This window comes from Phyllosticta citribraziliensis (genome assembly GCF_038025025.1).
Source record: "Phyllosticta citribraziliensis strain CPC 17464 chromosome Unknown J3D65scaffold_13, whole genome shotgun sequence".
In the NCBI taxonomy this organism is placed as follows: domain Eukaryota; kingdom Fungi; phylum Ascomycota; class Dothideomycetes; order Botryosphaeriales; family Phyllostictaceae; genus Phyllosticta; species Phyllosticta citribraziliensis.
Window position 1 is genome coordinate 746,049 of NW_027117350.1, and position 17,044 is coordinate 763,092.

The following is a 17,044-nucleotide window of genomic DNA, read 5'->3' on the forward strand; positions in this document are numbered from 1 at the left end:
CGCCTAGGTCTTACAGCACGATCCCGGAGAAGGGAGAAGGTTGAGAGGGCGCGGGAGGTGGTTGAAGTGGTTGAAGGAGAGTCGGCGATGTTGTGACAGGACAAGACCAAGCTGGCCCTTTTTTTTCTTGCGGCGACAAGGGCGTCAACCTGCACTTGTCATGAGCAGGCAAGGCGCGATGCAGTGGTTATCAACGGCTCTCGGACCCTAGGCCGACGGATGGGCGAAGTCGGCCGCGCGCAGAACCAAGACTCTCACACATGCAAATGGACAATACTAGCAAGGGTCTATCGCCATCCGGCCGTCGGCCTTGGCTCACCATCATTGGCGCGTCGTCAGTACTTTCCCTCTGACAGTCATTACTTTTGGAATGCTATCACGGCCGGCTATACCAGACGGTCCGTGTGTTGTCCTAGTGGCAGGGTGCCTCGCCGGGGAGATACGAACATCTTGCCATATCCGCATACAAAACCCGCCGACGACGCCGAACACCTTGATCGCCGCCCCGTCTTATTCGATGCTTTCACGTTGGCAATTCAGTTGCTGGCCGCACGAACAAATCACAATTTGTCCACTCTTCTTTAGTCAAAACCTTCATCGTCATTTATAGCTCCATCTGCACTCGTAACCCGTGGAAAACCACCTCCGTGTCTTGTGCGCCTCGATTCAAGATCCGAAAACAATCAATCCTCCCTGCCATGCGCCGTGCCATATTATGCTGTACCCCACAAACTCGAAAACTCCACCTGTGCATTTTCAATGCTCCCGCTCGCAACCTGCTCGCTGCAACCACATGCACTCAAACTTGTAATCAATGCCGAGCTTTTTGAAAAACACAGCTTTTGTGCCATGACCCAAAATATAACCGCTCCGTTGTGTGAAGGGCACCCAAGAGCAGTATCGAGAAACTTGCTACTTCCCACAGTCTGTGCTTCTTCATAAACAATACTGCTGTCAGACCGGAATGTGCGACGCGAAACTTTGCCTGAGTGTTCGTGTGTAGTCATGTCGCCCGACGCGATGAGCTAACAAGCGGTTTTTTCAGTCGGTGCCGTTGACCTACTCAGCCGGAGCAGTCACAATGCCGTACTGCCCGCCGGCGCCGGCCCAGTTCAGCTTCTTGTCGCGAACGGCAGTGTTGTCGATCATGGTCGCGACCTCGACATCGTCGTCTGTTCCAAGGCCAGTTTGATAGTTGGCCGAGAAGCCCCAGGCGTAGGCCTTGCCCTCCTTGGTGATGGCAATGTTGTGGTCGGCACCACAGCTAACGTGGGATGCCGGCTTGACGTTGGGAAGAGCGGTGGGAACCTTGAGGATACGGGGGCGGCCGTGCTCGTCCTTGACGACCTGGTCCTCAGGCAAAGCCTTGAGAGTGTCCATTGCAATGCCCATCTGATTGCCGTCCAGGCGACCCCAGACAAGACAGTCGCCATCCTCAGTCACGGCAGCAGAATGGTGACCACCGCCGTCAATCATTGCAATGTCCTTGCCGGACAGGCTGTCGACCTTGGTCGGCTTGAGAATGACGGCGTCATCCTCTCCGGCGTTGTCGGGAATGCCGGTCTCGCCAAAGTTGTTCAGGCCCCATGCCCAAACGTTGCCGCTGTTGTCAAGCGCAAAAGAGTGGTAGCTGCCACATGCCACCTGGGTGATCCTCTTGCGCGGAAGACCAAACTCACGCGGAATAAGGCCTTCTTTTTTGGTGCGCTCGACAACGCGACGTCCCAGCTGGTTTTGCTGGCCACTGCCCCATGCAAACACGTTTCCGGTGGAATCAAGGGCGAGGACGTGGTTCGCGCCGCAAGAGATGTGCTTGATCTTCTTCAAGCCGTCGATGAGCATGGGAGTTCGCTGCACGTAAATCGTCTTGGTGAACCCGAAAATGCCCTCGTTGCTTCTGAACGTTCCCCAGCCGTACACGAGCCCGTCGTCCGTGAGCGCAAAGGAAGCGCTGTCGGCGGCGGCGACCTGGACAAACTTGGTGCCCTCGGGAAATGCGTCGCTAGGAATGGCGGTGGGTGTGGCTTCGCGGGGATTCATGCCGCTGTCTGAGCCAGAATCGGAGCTGTCGTCGCTCTTGTTGTCTTCAATGTCGACAAGGCCACCCTCCCAGGCGGTGTCGCGACCCAACGAGCCTTGGTCGTTGACACCCCACGTCAAGATCTTGTTGTCGTGGGTGAGAGCCAGTACGTGCATGCCTCCAGTGGCGAGCTGGACAACGCCAACGCTGTCTGCCTGGAGGTGGGGGTTGAGTCGAGGGCGTTTGACATCGACGGCGTTCTTTGCAGTGCCCAAGCCAAGTTCACCAGAGCTTCCTTCGCCGAACACATAGACATGGAGCTTCTGGGTGGGCGCCTTGTTCTTGTCCTCTTCCTTGAGACGCGCAACCCTGATCTTCTTTGCGACAGGGACTTCAGCCACGGTCTCGACGGCCTTGCGTTTCCTGGAGGTGTTGGCCGGCGCGGGCTCGGGCTCGGGCGTGGTCATGTTGGTCTGCTGAGACTCAGCGTTTTGAGAGCTGGCGTCTGTTGCCGGATTCGTATTTACAGTCGAGAATGACTCCTTTGCGTTTTCGGCATCATTGTCGACAATGGGTTCTGTTGCTGTGTCAGTAAGAGCTTTGAGTGTCGTGACGAGAAAGAGGGCCACTGACCTTCTTCAGCCTTGGCCGCAGGCTTTTCCTTGGGCTCGGCCTTCTTCGTGGTGCGTCTCTTCGCTGGGGCCTTTGCGGCAGGCTTCGCGACCTTGGTGGCGGGAGCCTTGGTAGTCGTCTTGGTAGTCGCCTTGGTGGTCGACTTGGTGGTGGGTTTGGTGGTGGTGGTCTTGGTGGCGGGAGCCTTCGCCTTGGTGCTCGACTTGGTCGACGTAGCCTTGGGGGCTGCCTTCTTGGCGGTCGAAGCCGAAGCCGAAGCCGTAGCCGCAGCTCTCTTGGGAGGCATGTTGGATTTGATTTGGAGAAAAGGGTGAGGGCCCGGAGAGGAAAGAGTGTAAGGTGAAGATGAGCTCGCCGAAGCGCGTCGCTGGGATGGATGGAGGTGGAGTAGCCGCTAGCGCGAGCGCGAGCGCGGAAGGCTGCCGTTAGATGGTAGCAAGGTCGTTCCCTCGAGCTGAGAGGCGCGTTTCGACGCGATGTCGCGAAACGGCGATGGAGTTCTGGGGTTCAACGGTCGATGCGTGGTGGAGAGGAGGTGGATGTGTTGAGAGTAGAGTCGCTGATGAAGTCGGCGATGAGAGTTGGATGATGGGGAGCAGATGCAGAGAGCAAGAGGGCAGACGAGCGAGCGGCTTTGTTGATTTCGCAAGGGTGATGAGATGTGCGCCCGAGCCCGAGCTCCCGAGTTCACACGCCTAGCTTCGCTTGCAGCCTAGCGCGCCTGCTCAGCCCGCCCAAAGTGAATTCCAAAGACATCTGATGATTCTTCGCCAACCATGGCCTCGTGTCAAAACTTGAATGAGAAACGACTAAATGCTGAACCATGCCTTTTTACACAGGTCTAACGGTGCCTATCACCGTGCGCTCCTGAGATATCCAACAACACCAACGCAGTATGCACCAAGCCCACCTAGCCGCTGCCTCTCCTTTCCTACCTCTTCTCTCCATTCCTTGAGCGCCTCAACCACCTCTTCATTCGCCGTCGCCGACTCTCCGTGTAGCCTCAAAAAGACTGCCATCCATGCCTGCACCAGCTCATAATCACGCTTCTGCCTCAATCGCCCAGTGAGAGCCTGGACGAACGTCAGAAACTCGAACGATGGCGGTGCTTCCAGCGATCGAATCGCCAGGTCTGCCGCGCTGGGCGGCAGCGAAGACAGATACGCCAGAAGCTCATCGGGTTTGCCCGTCTCTTCTGTCTCGGCCAGGTGCTTGCTGAACTCCGATTGATACGCGCCAGACTTTGAGATTCTAGAAAGAGGCCCCGCCTTCTCCGTCGTCTCATTCTGAGACGCCCCAGCTATGGCGTCCGCCGCCACCGAGCTGTTTGCTCCATTTTGAAGGCTGGGCAGGAAAAAGGGCGCTTTCTCTGGAGCCTTAGGGGCTTCCTTTGGCTTGTTGCGCTCGCGAATAAGGTCCAGGTGCAGCAGATTTTGCCAACGAGACTTGGGAACCAGACTCAGCGTCGTAATGGACTCACTAAGCTGGTCGACCGATGGTATGCCGGCATCTCCGTCCTCTTGCTCATCTTCTTGGCCGTCCGTGTCGTATGCGGCGGACACGAGGTTTTCGCCCCCCTCTCCAGACGCCGTCGGAGCATCCACCTCGGCAATGTCCTTGTCGGATATGTGGCGCGTCGGGACGTGGGTGAACAGCGTCTTATTCGTCCAAATGTGCACTCCGACCGTGTCATCTTGCGCGACGGCCAGATACTCGCCAGTATAAGACATTGCCAGCGAGTGGCACGGGCTGCGAAGCTTCATCGCATCGATCATGTGTCCTGTAGGAATGTCCCACACGCGGATCACAGAGTCGGCGGATGCAGCAATGATCCAACGGCCGTCGTTGGAGAAGGTAAAGTCCGTAATCTGGCCCTGGCAGCCGAACAGCTCTCTGACAAGCTTCTTGGTCTCAACGTCGATGATGCGAATAGAGGAATCTGAGCAGCTCAGGGCGACAAGATCGCTGGGTCGGTGGAAACGCAGATTGTTGATCGATACCATCGGATACCAATCGATTTCATGCAAGAGGAGACCGCTGGAAAAGTCCCAGAACTGTATAGAGGTCAGTTCAAGAGTCATTTTGATATAGGTGCAAGACTTGCCTTGACTTTGCCGTCGTCGCCGCAACTTATCAGAGTGCGGTTCAAGTTGTCGACAACCAGACCAGTGACGGCTTTTGTATGCTTGCCCTGGCCCCTTGCAAACTTTTTGGGTTTATCGTCCGTTTCCTGGCCTTCTTGCTCAAGCTGATGGAGCCTGAGACGTGCCGCTTGCTCCTTGGTCAGGCGCGCGGGAAATCTTTGACGATGGATACCAGACTGAAGGTTGAAAGTATCAATGCCCCCACCCTCAGATCCGACAACGGCAAACGTTCCGCATGGTGAGACGGCCACGCCTCGAACCGTGGTGGAGTCTCCGGTGGCAAAAGCCCAACGTCCGGCCTTTTTCCTCCCCCAGAACCATGTCCTCGCCGTGTTGCTGCCTTCGTGAGCAGTGACAACACTTTCCCATCCGGTGAGAGACGTGGCGTCGGTACCAGAGCCTTTGCCTTTGCCAGGATTGGTCCAGATGGTATTCACACCAGGTGCAGCACCCATGCCGCCATCCCTGTTGAGTGAACACGCCATTTGTGTAATTTTTGGCGCCCTCAAATCTTCAATTGACAAGCTGCTGTCAATAGAAGCAAGGCCTTCGCTCAGGATGCCCATTTTCTTGGCCTTTTTGCGAATGTTGCCTTGACTGAGCTCAGAGCTCTGACCATCACGGCGCAAACTCCAACCCCAAAGAGTCCGATCTCTGCTTGCACTCAACAACCATTTGCCGCCGGCATCGGCACCGTCGGCATCAGAAGGGAGAAATTCCAGCGAAGAAACGGGCGCGGCATGGCCACTGCGGGAATGCAGGATGCGGGGCACTGGCGAGAAGGGCGTTTGATCGAATATCCACGTTTTCAGGGAGTTGTCCAGTCCACTGGTGACAATCACGGCTTGCCCAGCTAGGAATTCAACCTTGCTGATACCACCAGAGACGCCCTCAGCCTCGGCAGATGGAGGAGCATGTGCGCCTCGCAGCACGCCCATCTTTCTGCCGCCGCCATTGAGGTCCCAAAACGTAACGTCACCCGTGTCCTTGGAAGCTGTCGCCATGACACCGTCTGCACGCCCGTCATCTCCAGCGCCTAGGCCGTCGGTCCGGAAAGAAATTGAGGATACGGGAAATCTTTTAGAAGCTCCGGTGTTGACGCTCAAGATCTCCTTGTCCGCACGAATGTCATGAATGACGACGGGCCCGTTGCGGTATGCAATGGCAATCATTGACAGAGCAGGTGTAGGCTCTAGTGCTGTGACTGCACCATACTCTGCAGCGGCGGGCAGAAGAGTGTACAGCAGCTTGCCGGTATTGATGTTCCAGATCTCGACACTGCCGTCTTCTCTGCCAGCCAGAATCTTGTTCAGATAAGTCGGCATGGTGCAAATGCCGCCAGTCAGCCTACTTCCAACGCCGCCAACGCGGGGAGCGGTCAGGGTTGTGTAGTGTTCCAGCGTATCCGACTTCCACACTTCGATCCTGGTGGAGCCACAGCCTACGATCCAGGCGCCAAAAACCAGAATCTGTTTAATGTTCTGTTCGCAGCCCTTGGGCATCTCCAGCTCGTCTACTTTTTTGCCGCGCTTGAAGATCCAGACGCCTCTTGTGGCCTGCTTGCCCTTGGCTCCCCAGGCAGCGAGTATGCGATCTTTCCATGCCGTAGTTGCGGTGATGTTTTCTGGTGTCTGTGGACGAGTGATGAAGACGAGGTTCAGGCCACGGCGCAAATCGTAGGTTTGCAGACTACGTCCGACGGAGGTGGTGATCTGGAAAGTCGTCTTTCCCAGCGGGATGGAGGTAAACGGGACGTCGGTTGGCGAGATCAATCCCACAGTCTGTCCGGATCAGTGTCTAGCCAGGAAAGCTTGGGTCTGCAGTTGGACATACTCTGTAGGGCGCAAAGAGCCTCGACTTGCGGCTCCGCGCCTCGGCGTCTGGACGGGCGAGAGTGGCATTGAGCCTCTGGCGCTTGACGACCGGCCCCTCAGCGACCTGGGTGGCTGCGGTCGTGGCAGACATGGCGAGTGATGGGGTAGTCGACGCGGTCGAGGACTGAGTTGATGGACCGAGAGGGCTGGACGCGCCGGTGGAAAAAATCTGGATCTTATCTTATCTGTCCTGGCGCGGGATCTACACCAGGGCAGGGCAGGGCAGGGCAGGGCAGGGCAGGGGCGGAGACGGAGACGGAGACGGAGATGGGTCCAGTTCGGTGGAGATTGGATGATTGAACGTCACGCGGCGAGATGGCCCGTCCGACGTGAGACAGCGGAAGTTTGTATGATTAGGGTGCTGACAGGCTGAGGGGTTGAGACTCGGTGGAGGTTGGTCGTCTGAACAGAGGCGAGAGGCCATGGACCCAAGGCAACGGGCTCGGGGATGCGATGCACATGGGAGTCATGAGGTTGTCCGCCGCGCCGCACCCGCATATGTCGGCGCATGGCATGGCTCTGGAGATATGCAAATCACAGACGAACGGATATGAGGAATGCAGGCCGCACGCCAGGATAGACCCCGCGAACGTCGAACAACTCTCACCCCAAGGACCAAAGTGGACGTCATGCGCGCCAAGGAACCAAGCTCCGCTGCGGCTGCCACTCGGTTCCGTCCGTGCTGCGGTGCATATGCAGCCATTGCACCCTCTGGAAAAAAAGCAACCCTCACACCTGCGACAGCCACTCTCATCCCATCTTTGCCGCCTCATCGGCCCTGCCTCTGATGAATCCGCTGGCGCGCACCTCTAGTGCTGAGAGCACCAGACCCCGACATGCATCACACTCGCTCCCCGCCCAGGACCTAGACTCCATGCCTCCGCCTACGTCAAAGCCAATCACCCGTCAAAGCCTCGGCCGCAGACCCTCAAAAGCCTCAGACATCTGTTCGCCCTCAGGCCCCTCCGACGTCGAATCCTCCGATCCACAGGCCACCTCTGCCATCGAAGATGACGCTGCTCCTGCCGCCTCGCTCCCAGACAAAGAGTCGAACAGAATGTCCTTTTCTTCCTTGTACTCCCTGGGCTCTCAGATATACAACAGTGCTAGAAACTCTGGTGGACCGAGCTCGGTAGCAGGCTCAGAGCCAGACGGTATGTCGTCCACAAAGCCACGCTCTACATGTGCTAATCCCTTGCCCAGCTAAGTACGATGGCCCGTCACTCGGGACGACGACTCAAACCTCGGCTCTGTCCGTCACCACCGCGTCAAACCACGGAAACAACTTTTCGCAGTCACCGTTGCTGTCTCCCAAAGAATCATCCGGCGCTCCCGGATCTCCCACGATCCAAGGCCTGAATGGTCATGGCCACACTCCACTTCTGCAGCACCGCCGATCTCGAAGCAGGAACAACCATTCGACGAGACGGGCGAGCCATCACGGCTCGAGCGTAGGCGGTAGTGGTAGCCCGGCCAGCGAGAGGAGCGTCATGGGTAGCAAAGACGCAAGAGACACAGAGGCCAAGAAACCTCCCATCGGAATCATAGGAGTCTGTGCCCTGGACACCAAGGCTCGGAGCAAGCCCAGTAGGAACATTCTGAACCGTTTGATTGCAAATGGAGAATTCGAGGTCATCATTTTCGGAGACAAGGTTATTCTGGACGAAGAGGTTGAGAATTGGCCCATTTGTGATTTTCTCATCTCCTTCTTCTCCGACGGCTTCCCTCTGGATAAAGCCATAGCTTATGCAAAGCTGCGAAAGCCCTTCTGTGTCAACGATTTACCCATGCAGACTGTGCTTTGGGACCGCCGCATTTGTCTCCGAATCCTGGACAAGCTGAATGTGCCAACTCCCAGACGAGTCGAGGTCAACCGAGACGGCGGTCCAAGCCTCCCCTCCGCAGAGCTGGCCCATCTGATGTACGAAAAGACCGGCGTGAGGCTCGAGGGCCCTGAAGACGGCACCGGCGGTGGTCTGCCGCCACCTCAAAAGGTCGAAATGTTTGAGGACAATGACGTCATTTGCGTCGACGGTCGAGAGCTTAAGAAACCATTTGTCGAGAAACCAGTCAGCGGAGAGGACCACAACATTCACATTTACTTTCCCAAGGCCAGCGGCGGTGGCGGTAGGAGACTTTTCAGAAAGGTCAACAACAAAAGCTCGGAAAAGGATGAGACCCTCAACGTGCCGAGATCAATCACCGATCAACACAGCAGTTATATCTACGAACAGTTTCTCCGGGTCGAAAATGCCGAGGATGTCAAGGCTTACACTGTCGGACCAGACTTTTGTCACGCCGAGACCAGGAAGTCACCAGTTGTCGATGGCATCGTCAAGAGGAACCCGAACGGCAAAGAGATTAGATACGTCACCAGCCTCACCAAGGAAGAGGCAGCCATTGCATCCAGAATCTCTGAAGGATTTGGACAGCGTGTCTGCGGCTTCGACTTGCTTCGGACGGGAGATAAGAGCTACGTCATCGACGTGAATGGATGGAGCTTTGTCAAGGACAACAACGACTATTACGACAAGTCTTCAAGCATTCTCAAACAAATGTTTATTCGCGAAAAGCAGCGCCGTGAAGGAATGCAACCGCCGGCTCAACTGCCACCTTCTGAGACCTTGGAGCCTCAGGGATCTGAGAAGTCTTCGCAGCGCAAGAACACGTTGTCGGCACACCGCGCCCAGCTCAAGTCAATTCTAAAGTCCCCTAGTGTCTCAAGAATTGCTCACCACGTACACCACAGGGAGCACAAGGAGCATGGGCATGGGCATGTTTCTGCCTCACCGGATCTTTCTTCGGCACCAACACCCACAGCCTCATCTCCAAGTGCTGAGAAGATTAGTGATTTCAGGACTGACTCTCCAGGCCTCGCAGCCCAAGAGATGCTTCCACCACCTGCCGTGGCTCCAGCAACTGCGACTGCGACTGCGACTGCGACTGCGAATGACGACAAGGACAAGACTGCTCCTGTTCCTGCGCCGGCGTCAAAAGCCCAGTGGAAGCTCAAAGGTTTGGTTTCGGTTATTCGCCACGCGGACAGGACTCCGAAGCAAAAGATCAAATACAGCTTTCACACAAAGCCTTTTATCGAACTTTTGAAAGGTCACCAAGAGGAGGTTCTTCTGACGGGCGAGGCTGCTCTGCAAAGTGTACAAGATGCAGTCTCTCGAGCGTTTAAAGAGGGCGAGGAAGACCATGAGAAGCTTTCAAGCCTGAGAAACGCGCTGAACAAACGCATTGGTTGGCCTGGAACCAAGGTCCAGATAAAGCCCATGTTCCGCAAGCGCAAGAAGGAGGAGATGTCTCCTGAGCTTCTAGCTGAGATTCAAGCAGAGAGCGACAACGAAAAGATTAAGGAGGAAAACCCGCCACCAACTGATCCCGAAAAACTCAAAGAATGGAGAGAAAAGAGAAGTGATTCCCTGTCCGGTGTCACCATGTCCAGAATCGCAGCCGCCGAAAACAATCTCGTCCTCGACAAGCTTCAGCTGATTATCAAATGGGGTGGAGAGCCTACTCATTCGGCCCGCTACCAGGCACATGATTTGGGAGAGAATATCAGAAACGACATGCTCTTGATGAACCGCGAAGCTTTGGACGACGTGCGAGTCTTCAGCAGCTCGGAGCGCCGCTCAACAACGAGTGCCCAGATATTTGCGACAACGTTTCTCAATCAAGAGCTCGCCCCCGACTTCATCACGGTGCGGAAGGATCTTCTTGATGATTCAAACGCAGCCAAGGATGAGATGGATAAGGTGAAGAAGAAACTCAAGATCCTCCTCCGGTCGGGACACAAGGCTCCGCCTCAATTCGCTTGGCCCGAAAACATGCCAGAGCCCTTTATCGTCGTCCGCCGTGTCGTGGAGCTCATGAAGTTCCACCGCGAGGTCATGCGTCACAACTTCACGAAGCTGCGAAGCGATGCTGTCTCCTCGCTAAACGCAGTTTCGAAGGGGCCGATTGATCCAACGAACGGCACGAATGGAAGCTCGGCAGGAACTCCTACCGTAGCAAGTGCTGTGCAGGCCCGTTGGTGCAGTGGCGAGGACCCTCAGCTTTTCAGGGAGCGTTGGGAAAAGCTATTCAAGGAGTTTTGTGACGAGGAAAAGGTCGATCCGAGCAAGATTTCAGAGCTGTATGACACGATGAAGTTTGACGCTCTGCACAACCGTCAATTCCTTGAGTGGGTATTCACTCCCGACTCTAGCATGCTCGAAGAGGAGGCTCTCGACGAGACTGCATGGAAGGACACGGCAACGAGCAGTGCTAAATCTACCGAGCCTTCGAGTCCGTCCGAGGTGGTTCACGAAAGCAAGGAGCACAACTACGACAAGGGAAGCATTTCCCACCGCATCGGCTTCAGGAGACGGTCCGAGGCGGTTCCTCCCGTCCGGAGCAAAGAAGCCAGTCCAGCGCCAGAATCGTACTTCAACCTCTTTGAAGGAGTCGGTAAAGGACCCTCGAAAGCCAAGACGGATGCTCGTTTGGAGCGACTGCGCGAGCTGTACAAACTTTGCAAGGTCCTCTTCGACTACATTGGTCCCCAGGAGTACGGCATCACGGACGCGGAGAAGCTGGAGATTGGGCTGTTGACGTCTCTGCCGCTGCTCAAGGAGATTGTCAAGGACCTCGAGGAAGTGCAGGCTTCGGAGGATGCAAAGGCCTATTTCTACTTCACCAAGGAGTCGCACATTTATACGCTGCTCAACTGTATCCTCGAGGGTGGCATCCAGACCAAGATCAAGCGCAACGCTATCCCCGAGCTCGACTATCTGTCGCAAATTTGCTTCGAGCTGTTTGAGTCCCAGAATCCGACGGCCGAGGACGAACCTTCGTCGTTCAACTATTCGATCAGGATCAGCCTCTCGCCTGGCTGCCACACGTTCGACCCGCTCGACATGTAAGTTTCTCACAAGACTTTAAGGATATTCAGACTGATCCGCTGCAGCCAACTCGACAGCAAACACTGCATCGGCATCGCCCAGCGCCGCTCCCTCACTTCGCATCATGACTGGAAAGACGTCATTGGCACGCTTCGCGCCAAATTCCACAGGTACGAATGCTCACTCCCCCCGAATTCAACTCGTCCACACTGCTCCCCCACTCCCTCTCTTCCTTGGCCAGCACTAACGATATCCCGTAGCGTCAAACTTCCCAAATCATTCATTGCAATCAACTTGTCCGAGAAAGTTCCCCAAGCCTTTGGAAAGAACGCGCCATCGGATGAGATCACTACCGTTGATGACGAAATCGAGAAGTTCGAGAAGCTGGACAAGTTGGAGAAGCTAGAGGCGAATGGCGGCAACGCCGATGCCTCTGTCGAGCAGGAGCAGGAGGAAGTCACTGTCGAACGCTTTCAGGAGCCGGAGGCGTACTAGGAGCACTGATCGCCTGTGCTGTTATTGCTGGCGTCTTCGTCGTTTCTTTTCCTCTCTTTTCCGTGCATTGCTTCATCGCACACACGTTTCTTTGCTACGTACATACCTAAGTAGGTACGTCTCGCTTCAGGGATAGGTGGATAGGTCGTTAAACGGAGGGGAAGGCAATCGTCGGCGTCTATTGCTCAGGTTTTCGCGTCCGCTCACTGCGCGCACATCGTTCGTCCATTCGCCTGTACATTCTTGGTCAGTGTCTGCCACGCTGCGACTGTCTGGCTGTGCTTTCACTTTCTGTGTATTTGTACGCGGCCGTACCATAAAAACGAGCATGCATGTGTTTTTGAGTCGTGCCATCATCATCACAAACATCGTGCACTGACGGAGGAAGAGTAAAGCGGTAACTACGTCGTCGATTGCATCAAAAGCATCTGCAACTCTGGCGCTTCGATAATGTGAACCAAGGCATCATCCACCTCTCCAAACGCGCTTTTGATCCCCGGCCATTTTAATACCAAACATCACCTAACGAGCAGTCGTCGTGCTCATGCAGCCCTCCACCGCCTACACGAAACCTGTCTGACCGGTAATACGTACTCCGCTGGTCCATTTTAACAAGGCGGAAAAGACCACCGCTGTACCGCACGTCGTATCCCAGCGGCACAAAGCCGTACTCAGAGTGCAGCTCAAAGGCGCCCTCGAACAGGACACTGCGCCTGCTGAGCCCACCCCAGCGCTCGTCCGGCCGCAGCTCGTGCAAGATGAGACCTGGTTCGAAACGGTCAGACAGGAAGAGGGCGGCAATGTGACAGCTGCAGCACGGCGGCCCGGGGCAGGCGTGCGAGCGCACGCCGTTGCGCAGCGTGGCCCAGAAGCCGAAGAAGCACAGGCGCGAGAATTCGTCATCGAGCGCGACGACGTCGCCGTCGTAGCCGCGCGCGCAGAGCACGCGCGCGCCGTGGCGTTGTTCGGGTGTTTGGTAGGGGACGACCAGGGACTCCTCGCGCAGCACGTTGATCAGTAGGTGGAAGCCGCTGTTTGTCCTAGAGAGGACGCCTTGGGCGTCGGGCGGCGGCACGCGTTTGCGGAAGTACATGACGCATTCGAGGAGAGCGGGAAAGGCGCCGCGCGCCTTCATGCGACGTATGTCTGGCAGATAAGCGCGCGGGGTGTGCGATCCGGCGTGGTAGCCACACCACAAATCCAATCCTGTATAGCGCATGGGCTGTGGCGTGTGGACGTTGGGTATCTCGATGAGGAGTTGTTCGAGCCGTGGGAAGCGCATATGGGGCTCATCTCCCGGCCTCGATATTCCGAAAAGCGCTTCGCAGACGTATTTGGTCCGGAGACTGAGGGCTTTCAGACGAGGCATGATTTTTCCAAGAGCTTCGCAGACGTGGAAGTGTATAAACCTAGGTCGGTTCCGCCGACTGCATCCGGTGTCAAGCTCCAGGTACGTCACTGAATCTGGCAGCAGTCTCAAAACCTCCTCCACAAAATGGAGACTCGTCGGGTAGTCATCGAAAGCCTCGACTTGTAGCGAAAAAGTGCGTAGGTTGGTCAGCTTTGGAAGGATATCCAGGAACTGCTGACTGGGGTTCCAGTGAACGTTGGGCGGAATCGACAATGTCTCTCTGTCACTCGGTAGAGGATACGTCCAGCTGGGGTAGTAAAGCCCGATGGTGAGAGACTCGACAGCGACGTATAATTGTGCTGGGAAACGCCAGGCGAAGGAAAGAAAGCCACTACGATTCAGGCAGCGTTTGAGTTTCAAGGGTTTGCATCCAAGCGTCATGAAATGACTGCATGCAAAAAGACACTGCTTGTACTCGGAGAAGCCGGCGTTGCATTCGACGTAATACAGAATGATTTCAAAGATTTCGTCTGGTAGCTTTCCGAATGGACTGTTGGTGCATGCGAGAAGACACTGCTTGTACTCGGAGAAGTGGGTGTTGCGTTCGACGTATTCCAGAATGATTTCAATGATTTCGTTTGGTAGCTTTCCGAATGGACTGTTGGATAAGGCTAGAGTCGAATCCCGCTGCACATATCGAGATGCCGTGATGGCGCTGCGGACAGTGGGGCCCTTATCGGATGTCATTGTGGCATAACCCATGGACTCGAAGGAAACGACAAAGAATGACGCAGAGTTTCGAAGCTGGCCAGAAGGAGGCGGTGGTTGAGAATGTAAGATGTTCACATCCAGCTCCTCATATTAGCAGGTTGGGCCAAAATAGAAGGAGCAGCCCGTCCATGATCTCGAGTTTCCACCTGCCACGTTGAGTGGCTGATGTCACAAAAGCCACCAGTGCTTTCCAGAGACCGCAAAGAACCTTCCAAGGCCTTGAGTGGACACGCAAAGTGGACCAAAGAAGGCAAAATATAGATGGGGCAAGGCAGTCTCGGAAATGGCTGTACTTTGAGGCGACGCCCGAAAGTGTTCCATTGTCGTTTCGATACACATTCTCTGAGACTGTTCTTCTAATCATGCCACAGTGGGAGTCCTTGGCTAAGAATCCAGGTCATTGTTTGCAAAGAGTACTAGGGACACATCCAAAAACACTCCGTTTCAGAGGTATCCAACGAGAGAGAGGGCGCGAGAGACAGAAACAGACAGAAAGTCCCATTCTTTCCAGACTCAGACAAAACTCCTACCGTACCTGACCCCATTCCCATGCCATGCATGCGACCAAACCTGCATCCAAACTGAAAAGCAAAAGAAGAAAAAGGGAGCGTCCCGGACGGCGACGATGGCGAAAGATCATCATCGGCAGCGCAATCATGTACAAAAGCTGTTCCACGAAGCCTGAACGAAAAGGGGGCAAGCCAAAAGGGGCAGTAGAATGGCTGCAGTGGTTAGTGATCCCACTCCTTGAAGCCCTTTTGCCGTTGCCGCGAGTTCCAATTGAGTGTGCGCGAAATGCTGTCGATCCAGTCTTTGCCGCGTCGTTCGAGCGGCAGCACACAGGGGAAGGGGAAACGCGAAGCAGATACTGTGACGTAGTCTCCGGGACGAAGCTCCACGCTGCGGTCGTCGTTAGCAATCAGTACCACTCAGAGTTTGTTTGCTCTGTGGATTGAGGAAATACTTACCGTTCTCGGCCGTCGAAGCTCGCCCAAGAGCTCGTCCGCGCGTCGTATGGGACGCCGGCGCGCAGGACAATAGTGTCTGGCAAAATGATGGGGCGAAAAGAGAGCGTGTGCGCGCATATAGCCGTGAGGAGAATGACGGGGTTATCCGGATGGCACAGCGAGCCGCCGGCCGCGAGGTTGTACGCGGTCGAGCCGGTCGGTGTTGCGATGCAAATGCCGTCGGCCTGGACACTGGTAAAGTGCTCGTCGTCGCCGAAGATTTCAATCGACGACAGCGCTTGACGGCCCCACAAGTTAGAATCACGGTGATACCAACAATCTCCCAGCTGCTGGTGGTGGTCGACCAACTTACTCGGATTCGGCCCGCGGTCCACGACCACCTCGTTCAGGATGTTGTGTGTGCCGTCCGGCTTGTGGGTGTGCGCGTCTTCCATTTCTTCGCCTATCAGCTCCTCGACGAGGTCTTTGGTGCAGTGGACATCTTTTCGCCGTTGCGAACGCATCACTGTGGCCTCGAAGCGGAGTCGCAGACTAACGGTGATGCCGTCTCTAAATGCTCGCGAGAGCGTCTCGGGATACTTTTCGTAGTCGAATTTTGTCAAGAAGCCGAGCGACCCGAGGGAAAAGGCTAGGACAGGCGGAACGATGCGCTGAAAGAGCCAACTTGCGTACAGAACCGTGCCATCTCCGCCCAACTAGACGTCGAAAGTCAGTAGACAATTCAGCGCAATAGAGGAATTACTTGCCGCCAGGACCATGTCAAACGACTGGGGTCGTTTATGACAGAATTCTATAGTCCAGAATTTTAATCGCTTCCGGTACGACTCGTTACCAGCGATGAGGCCATCCTTGTCGAAGAGCTTGTTGTCCTCCAGCGTGTTTTCGACGTAGCTGTAAGTCCCATCAGCCTTCGAATCAGGCCACAGCTATCCTTCGCCTGGCTTACACTTTGTAGTTCTCATCCTGCTTCAGTAACCATTCCGCAACTTCCCGCGTGTTGGAAATGAGCGACTCGTCGTGCGCCTTGGCGAGGACGAAGACGTTCTTGACGCTCATCCGCAGCCGAATGTGGGCGAGCTTCTTGGCCAGCTCTCGGATCCCAAACGCCATGTCTGATATTTGCTTTTTGGTCAACAGCCGCGACTGTACGGCGTCGTTGTGCTCGTCTGGATTCTTGTCCGCCGCCTTTTCCGACCTAAGGCCCTCATAGCTCGGGGTGTTGTCTCCAGAGTGGATTTCGGCATCCTTGTGCGCTTCAATGAGCGTGTGAACGAAGCAATTGGTCGGTCTTCGCAGGTAGGTCGGGCGATGGGCAGAACCGGGGGCTAGGGAGGATTTGCGGCGGTGGTTGCTGTCGTTGTCGAAGACGACCTGAGGGCTCCGTCAGCGACTGCTGGGTGCGCCACGGCGTGCGCGACCAGCGGCAGGGGTTGGAATGCACCTCGAGCGCGTGCTGGAACTCGGGATCGTTGGGATTCATCTCCTTGTCACTCTCAAAGGCAGCGTCAGCACTGGACCACCCATCCTGGAGGGGCAGAGCGGGGAGCAAACTGTACGTCGTCTGAGCGGTTGTCGCTCGGAGGACCCGTCAACAAAGACATGGAGTTCATGTTCTGCAGGCGAGGAGGGAGGGGGAGCGGAGGGTCTAGGGTATGCGCGTTGGCGGCTTTGTCTAGCTGCTATTCGGCGTCGTCTACAGATTACTCTGCAGTCCTCGGCATCTTAAGCGGCATGTGTGCGGTGATGTGGTGCAGTCGGATGACGTATGAATGACTCGCGCAAAAAAATAAGTCGACGATCCCTGAATCTCAGGAACTGTTGGCTGAGTCGGACGGACAGACGCGGTTGATCTTCGATGTGTGTACTCAATTCTAGCAAGAGCCCCTGACAGCCTGAGAA

At 55.7% G+C, this 17,044-nt stretch overlaps 5 protein-coding genes across 5 annotated transcripts; 1 reads left to right on the forward strand and 4 right to left on the reverse strand.

Moving 5' to 3' along the window:
• Positions 1-834: 834 nt before the first annotated feature.
• J3D65DRAFT_137963 (regulator of chromosome condensation 1/beta-lactamase-inhibitor protein II) lies at positions 835-3,223 on the reverse strand. Its single transcript, XM_066793961.1, has 2 exons — positions 2,654-3,223; positions 835-2,597 (listed from the first exon to the last, which is right to left on the reverse strand). The coding sequence occupies exons 1-2, from the start codon at positions 2,937-2,939 to the stop codon at positions 1,060-1,062; spliced, it is 1,824 nt and encodes a 607-aa protein (XP_066650884.1). The 5' UTR covers positions 2,940-3,223; the 3' UTR covers positions 835-1,059.
• Positions 3,224-3,284: 61 nt separating this feature from the next.
• Positions 3,285-6,870, reverse strand: J3D65DRAFT_680901 (WD-repeat protein-like protein). The gene is made up of 3 exons (XM_066803721.1): positions 6,631-6,870; positions 4,758-6,578; positions 3,285-4,707 (listed from the first exon to the last, which is right to left on the reverse strand). The coding sequence occupies exons 1-3, from the start codon at positions 6,760-6,762 to the stop codon at positions 3,508-3,510; spliced, it is 3,153 nt and encodes a 1,050-aa protein (XP_066650885.1). The 5' UTR covers positions 6,763-6,870; the 3' UTR covers positions 3,285-3,507.
• A 234-nt stretch (positions 6,871-7,104) lies between these two features.
• On the forward strand, positions 7,105-12,405 carry J3D65DRAFT_639652 (histidine phosphatase superfamily-domain-containing protein). The gene is made up of 4 exons (XM_066801732.1): positions 7,105-7,825; positions 7,875-11,577; positions 11,626-11,730; positions 11,821-12,405. The coding sequence occupies exons 1-4, from the start codon at positions 7,459-7,461 to the stop codon at positions 12,053-12,055; spliced, it is 4,410 nt and encodes a 1,469-aa protein (XP_066650886.1). The 5' UTR covers positions 7,105-7,458; the 3' UTR covers positions 12,056-12,405.
• A 155-nt stretch (positions 12,406-12,560) lies between these two features.
• Positions 12,561-14,153, reverse strand: J3D65DRAFT_662308 (uncharacterized protein; the record flags this gene model as incomplete). Its single annotated transcript, XM_066802624.1, has 1 exon — positions 12,561-14,153. The coding sequence occupies one exon, from the start codon at positions 14,151-14,153 to the stop codon at positions 12,561-12,563; it is 1,593 nt and encodes a 530-aa protein (XP_066650887.1).
• Positions 14,154-14,484: 331 nt separating this feature from the next.
• On the reverse strand, positions 14,485-16,894 carry J3D65DRAFT_639655 (ATP-NAD kinase-like domain-containing protein). The gene is made up of 6 exons (XM_066801733.1): positions 16,587-16,894; positions 16,092-16,516; positions 15,892-16,036; positions 15,498-15,840; positions 15,146-15,422; positions 14,485-15,077 (listed from the first exon to the last, which is right to left on the reverse strand). Exons 1-6 carry the CDS (start codon positions 16,623-16,625, stop codon positions 14,909-14,911), a joined length of 1,398 nt encoding a protein of 465 aa, XP_066650888.1. The 5' UTR covers positions 16,626-16,894; the 3' UTR covers positions 14,485-14,908.
• Between the last annotated feature and the right edge of the window lie 150 nt (positions 16,895-17,044).

Excerpts from the sequence above, each read along its gene's own strand:
- J3D65DRAFT_137963 (XM_066793961.1), bottom strand. The coding sequence starts at position 2,939 with ATGCCTCCCAAGAGAGCTGCGGCTACGGCTTCGGCTTCGGCTTCGACC. Across the intron at positions 2,598-2,653 it reads TGCGGCCAAGGCTGAAGAAG|AACCCATTGTCGACAATGAT; the intron begins GTCAGTGGCCCT and ends ACACAGCAACAG.
- J3D65DRAFT_680901 (XM_066803721.1), bottom strand. The coding sequence starts at position 6,762 with ATGTCTGCCACGACCGCAGCCACCCAGGTCGCTGAGGGGCCGGTCGTC. Across the intron at positions 6,579-6,630 it reads GGCTCTTTGCGCCCTACAGA|ACTGTGGGATTGATCTCGCC; the intron begins GTATGTCCAACT and ends TGATCCGGACAG. Across the intron at positions 4,708-4,757 it reads GCGACGACGGCAAAGTCAAG|TTCTGGGACTTTTCCAGCGG; the intron begins GCAAGTCTTGCA and ends ACCTCTATACAG.
- J3D65DRAFT_639652 (XM_066801732.1), top strand. The coding sequence starts at position 7,459 with ATGAATCCGCTGGCGCGCACCTCTAGTGCTGAGAGCACCAGACCCCGA. Across the intron at positions 7,826-7,874 it reads AGCAGGCTCAGAGCCAGACG|CTAAGTACGATGGCCCGTCA; the intron begins GTATGTCGTCCA and ends TCCCTTGCCCAG. Across the intron at positions 11,578-11,625 it reads ACGTTCGACCCGCTCGACAT|CCAACTCGACAGCAAACACT; the intron begins GTAAGTTTCTCA and ends GATCCGCTGCAG.
- J3D65DRAFT_639655 (XM_066801733.1), bottom strand. The coding sequence starts at position 16,625 with ATGAATCCCAACGATCCCGAGTTCCAGCACGCGCTCGAG. Across the intron at positions 15,423-15,497 it reads GGACCGCGGGCCGAATCCGA|CGCTGTCGTCGATTGAAATC; the intron begins GTAAGTTGGTCG and ends GGGGCCGTCAAG. Across the intron at positions 15,078-15,145 it reads AGCTTCGACGGCCGAGAACG|CGTGGAGCTTCGTCCCGGAG; the intron begins GTAAGTATTTCC and ends CGACGACCGCAG.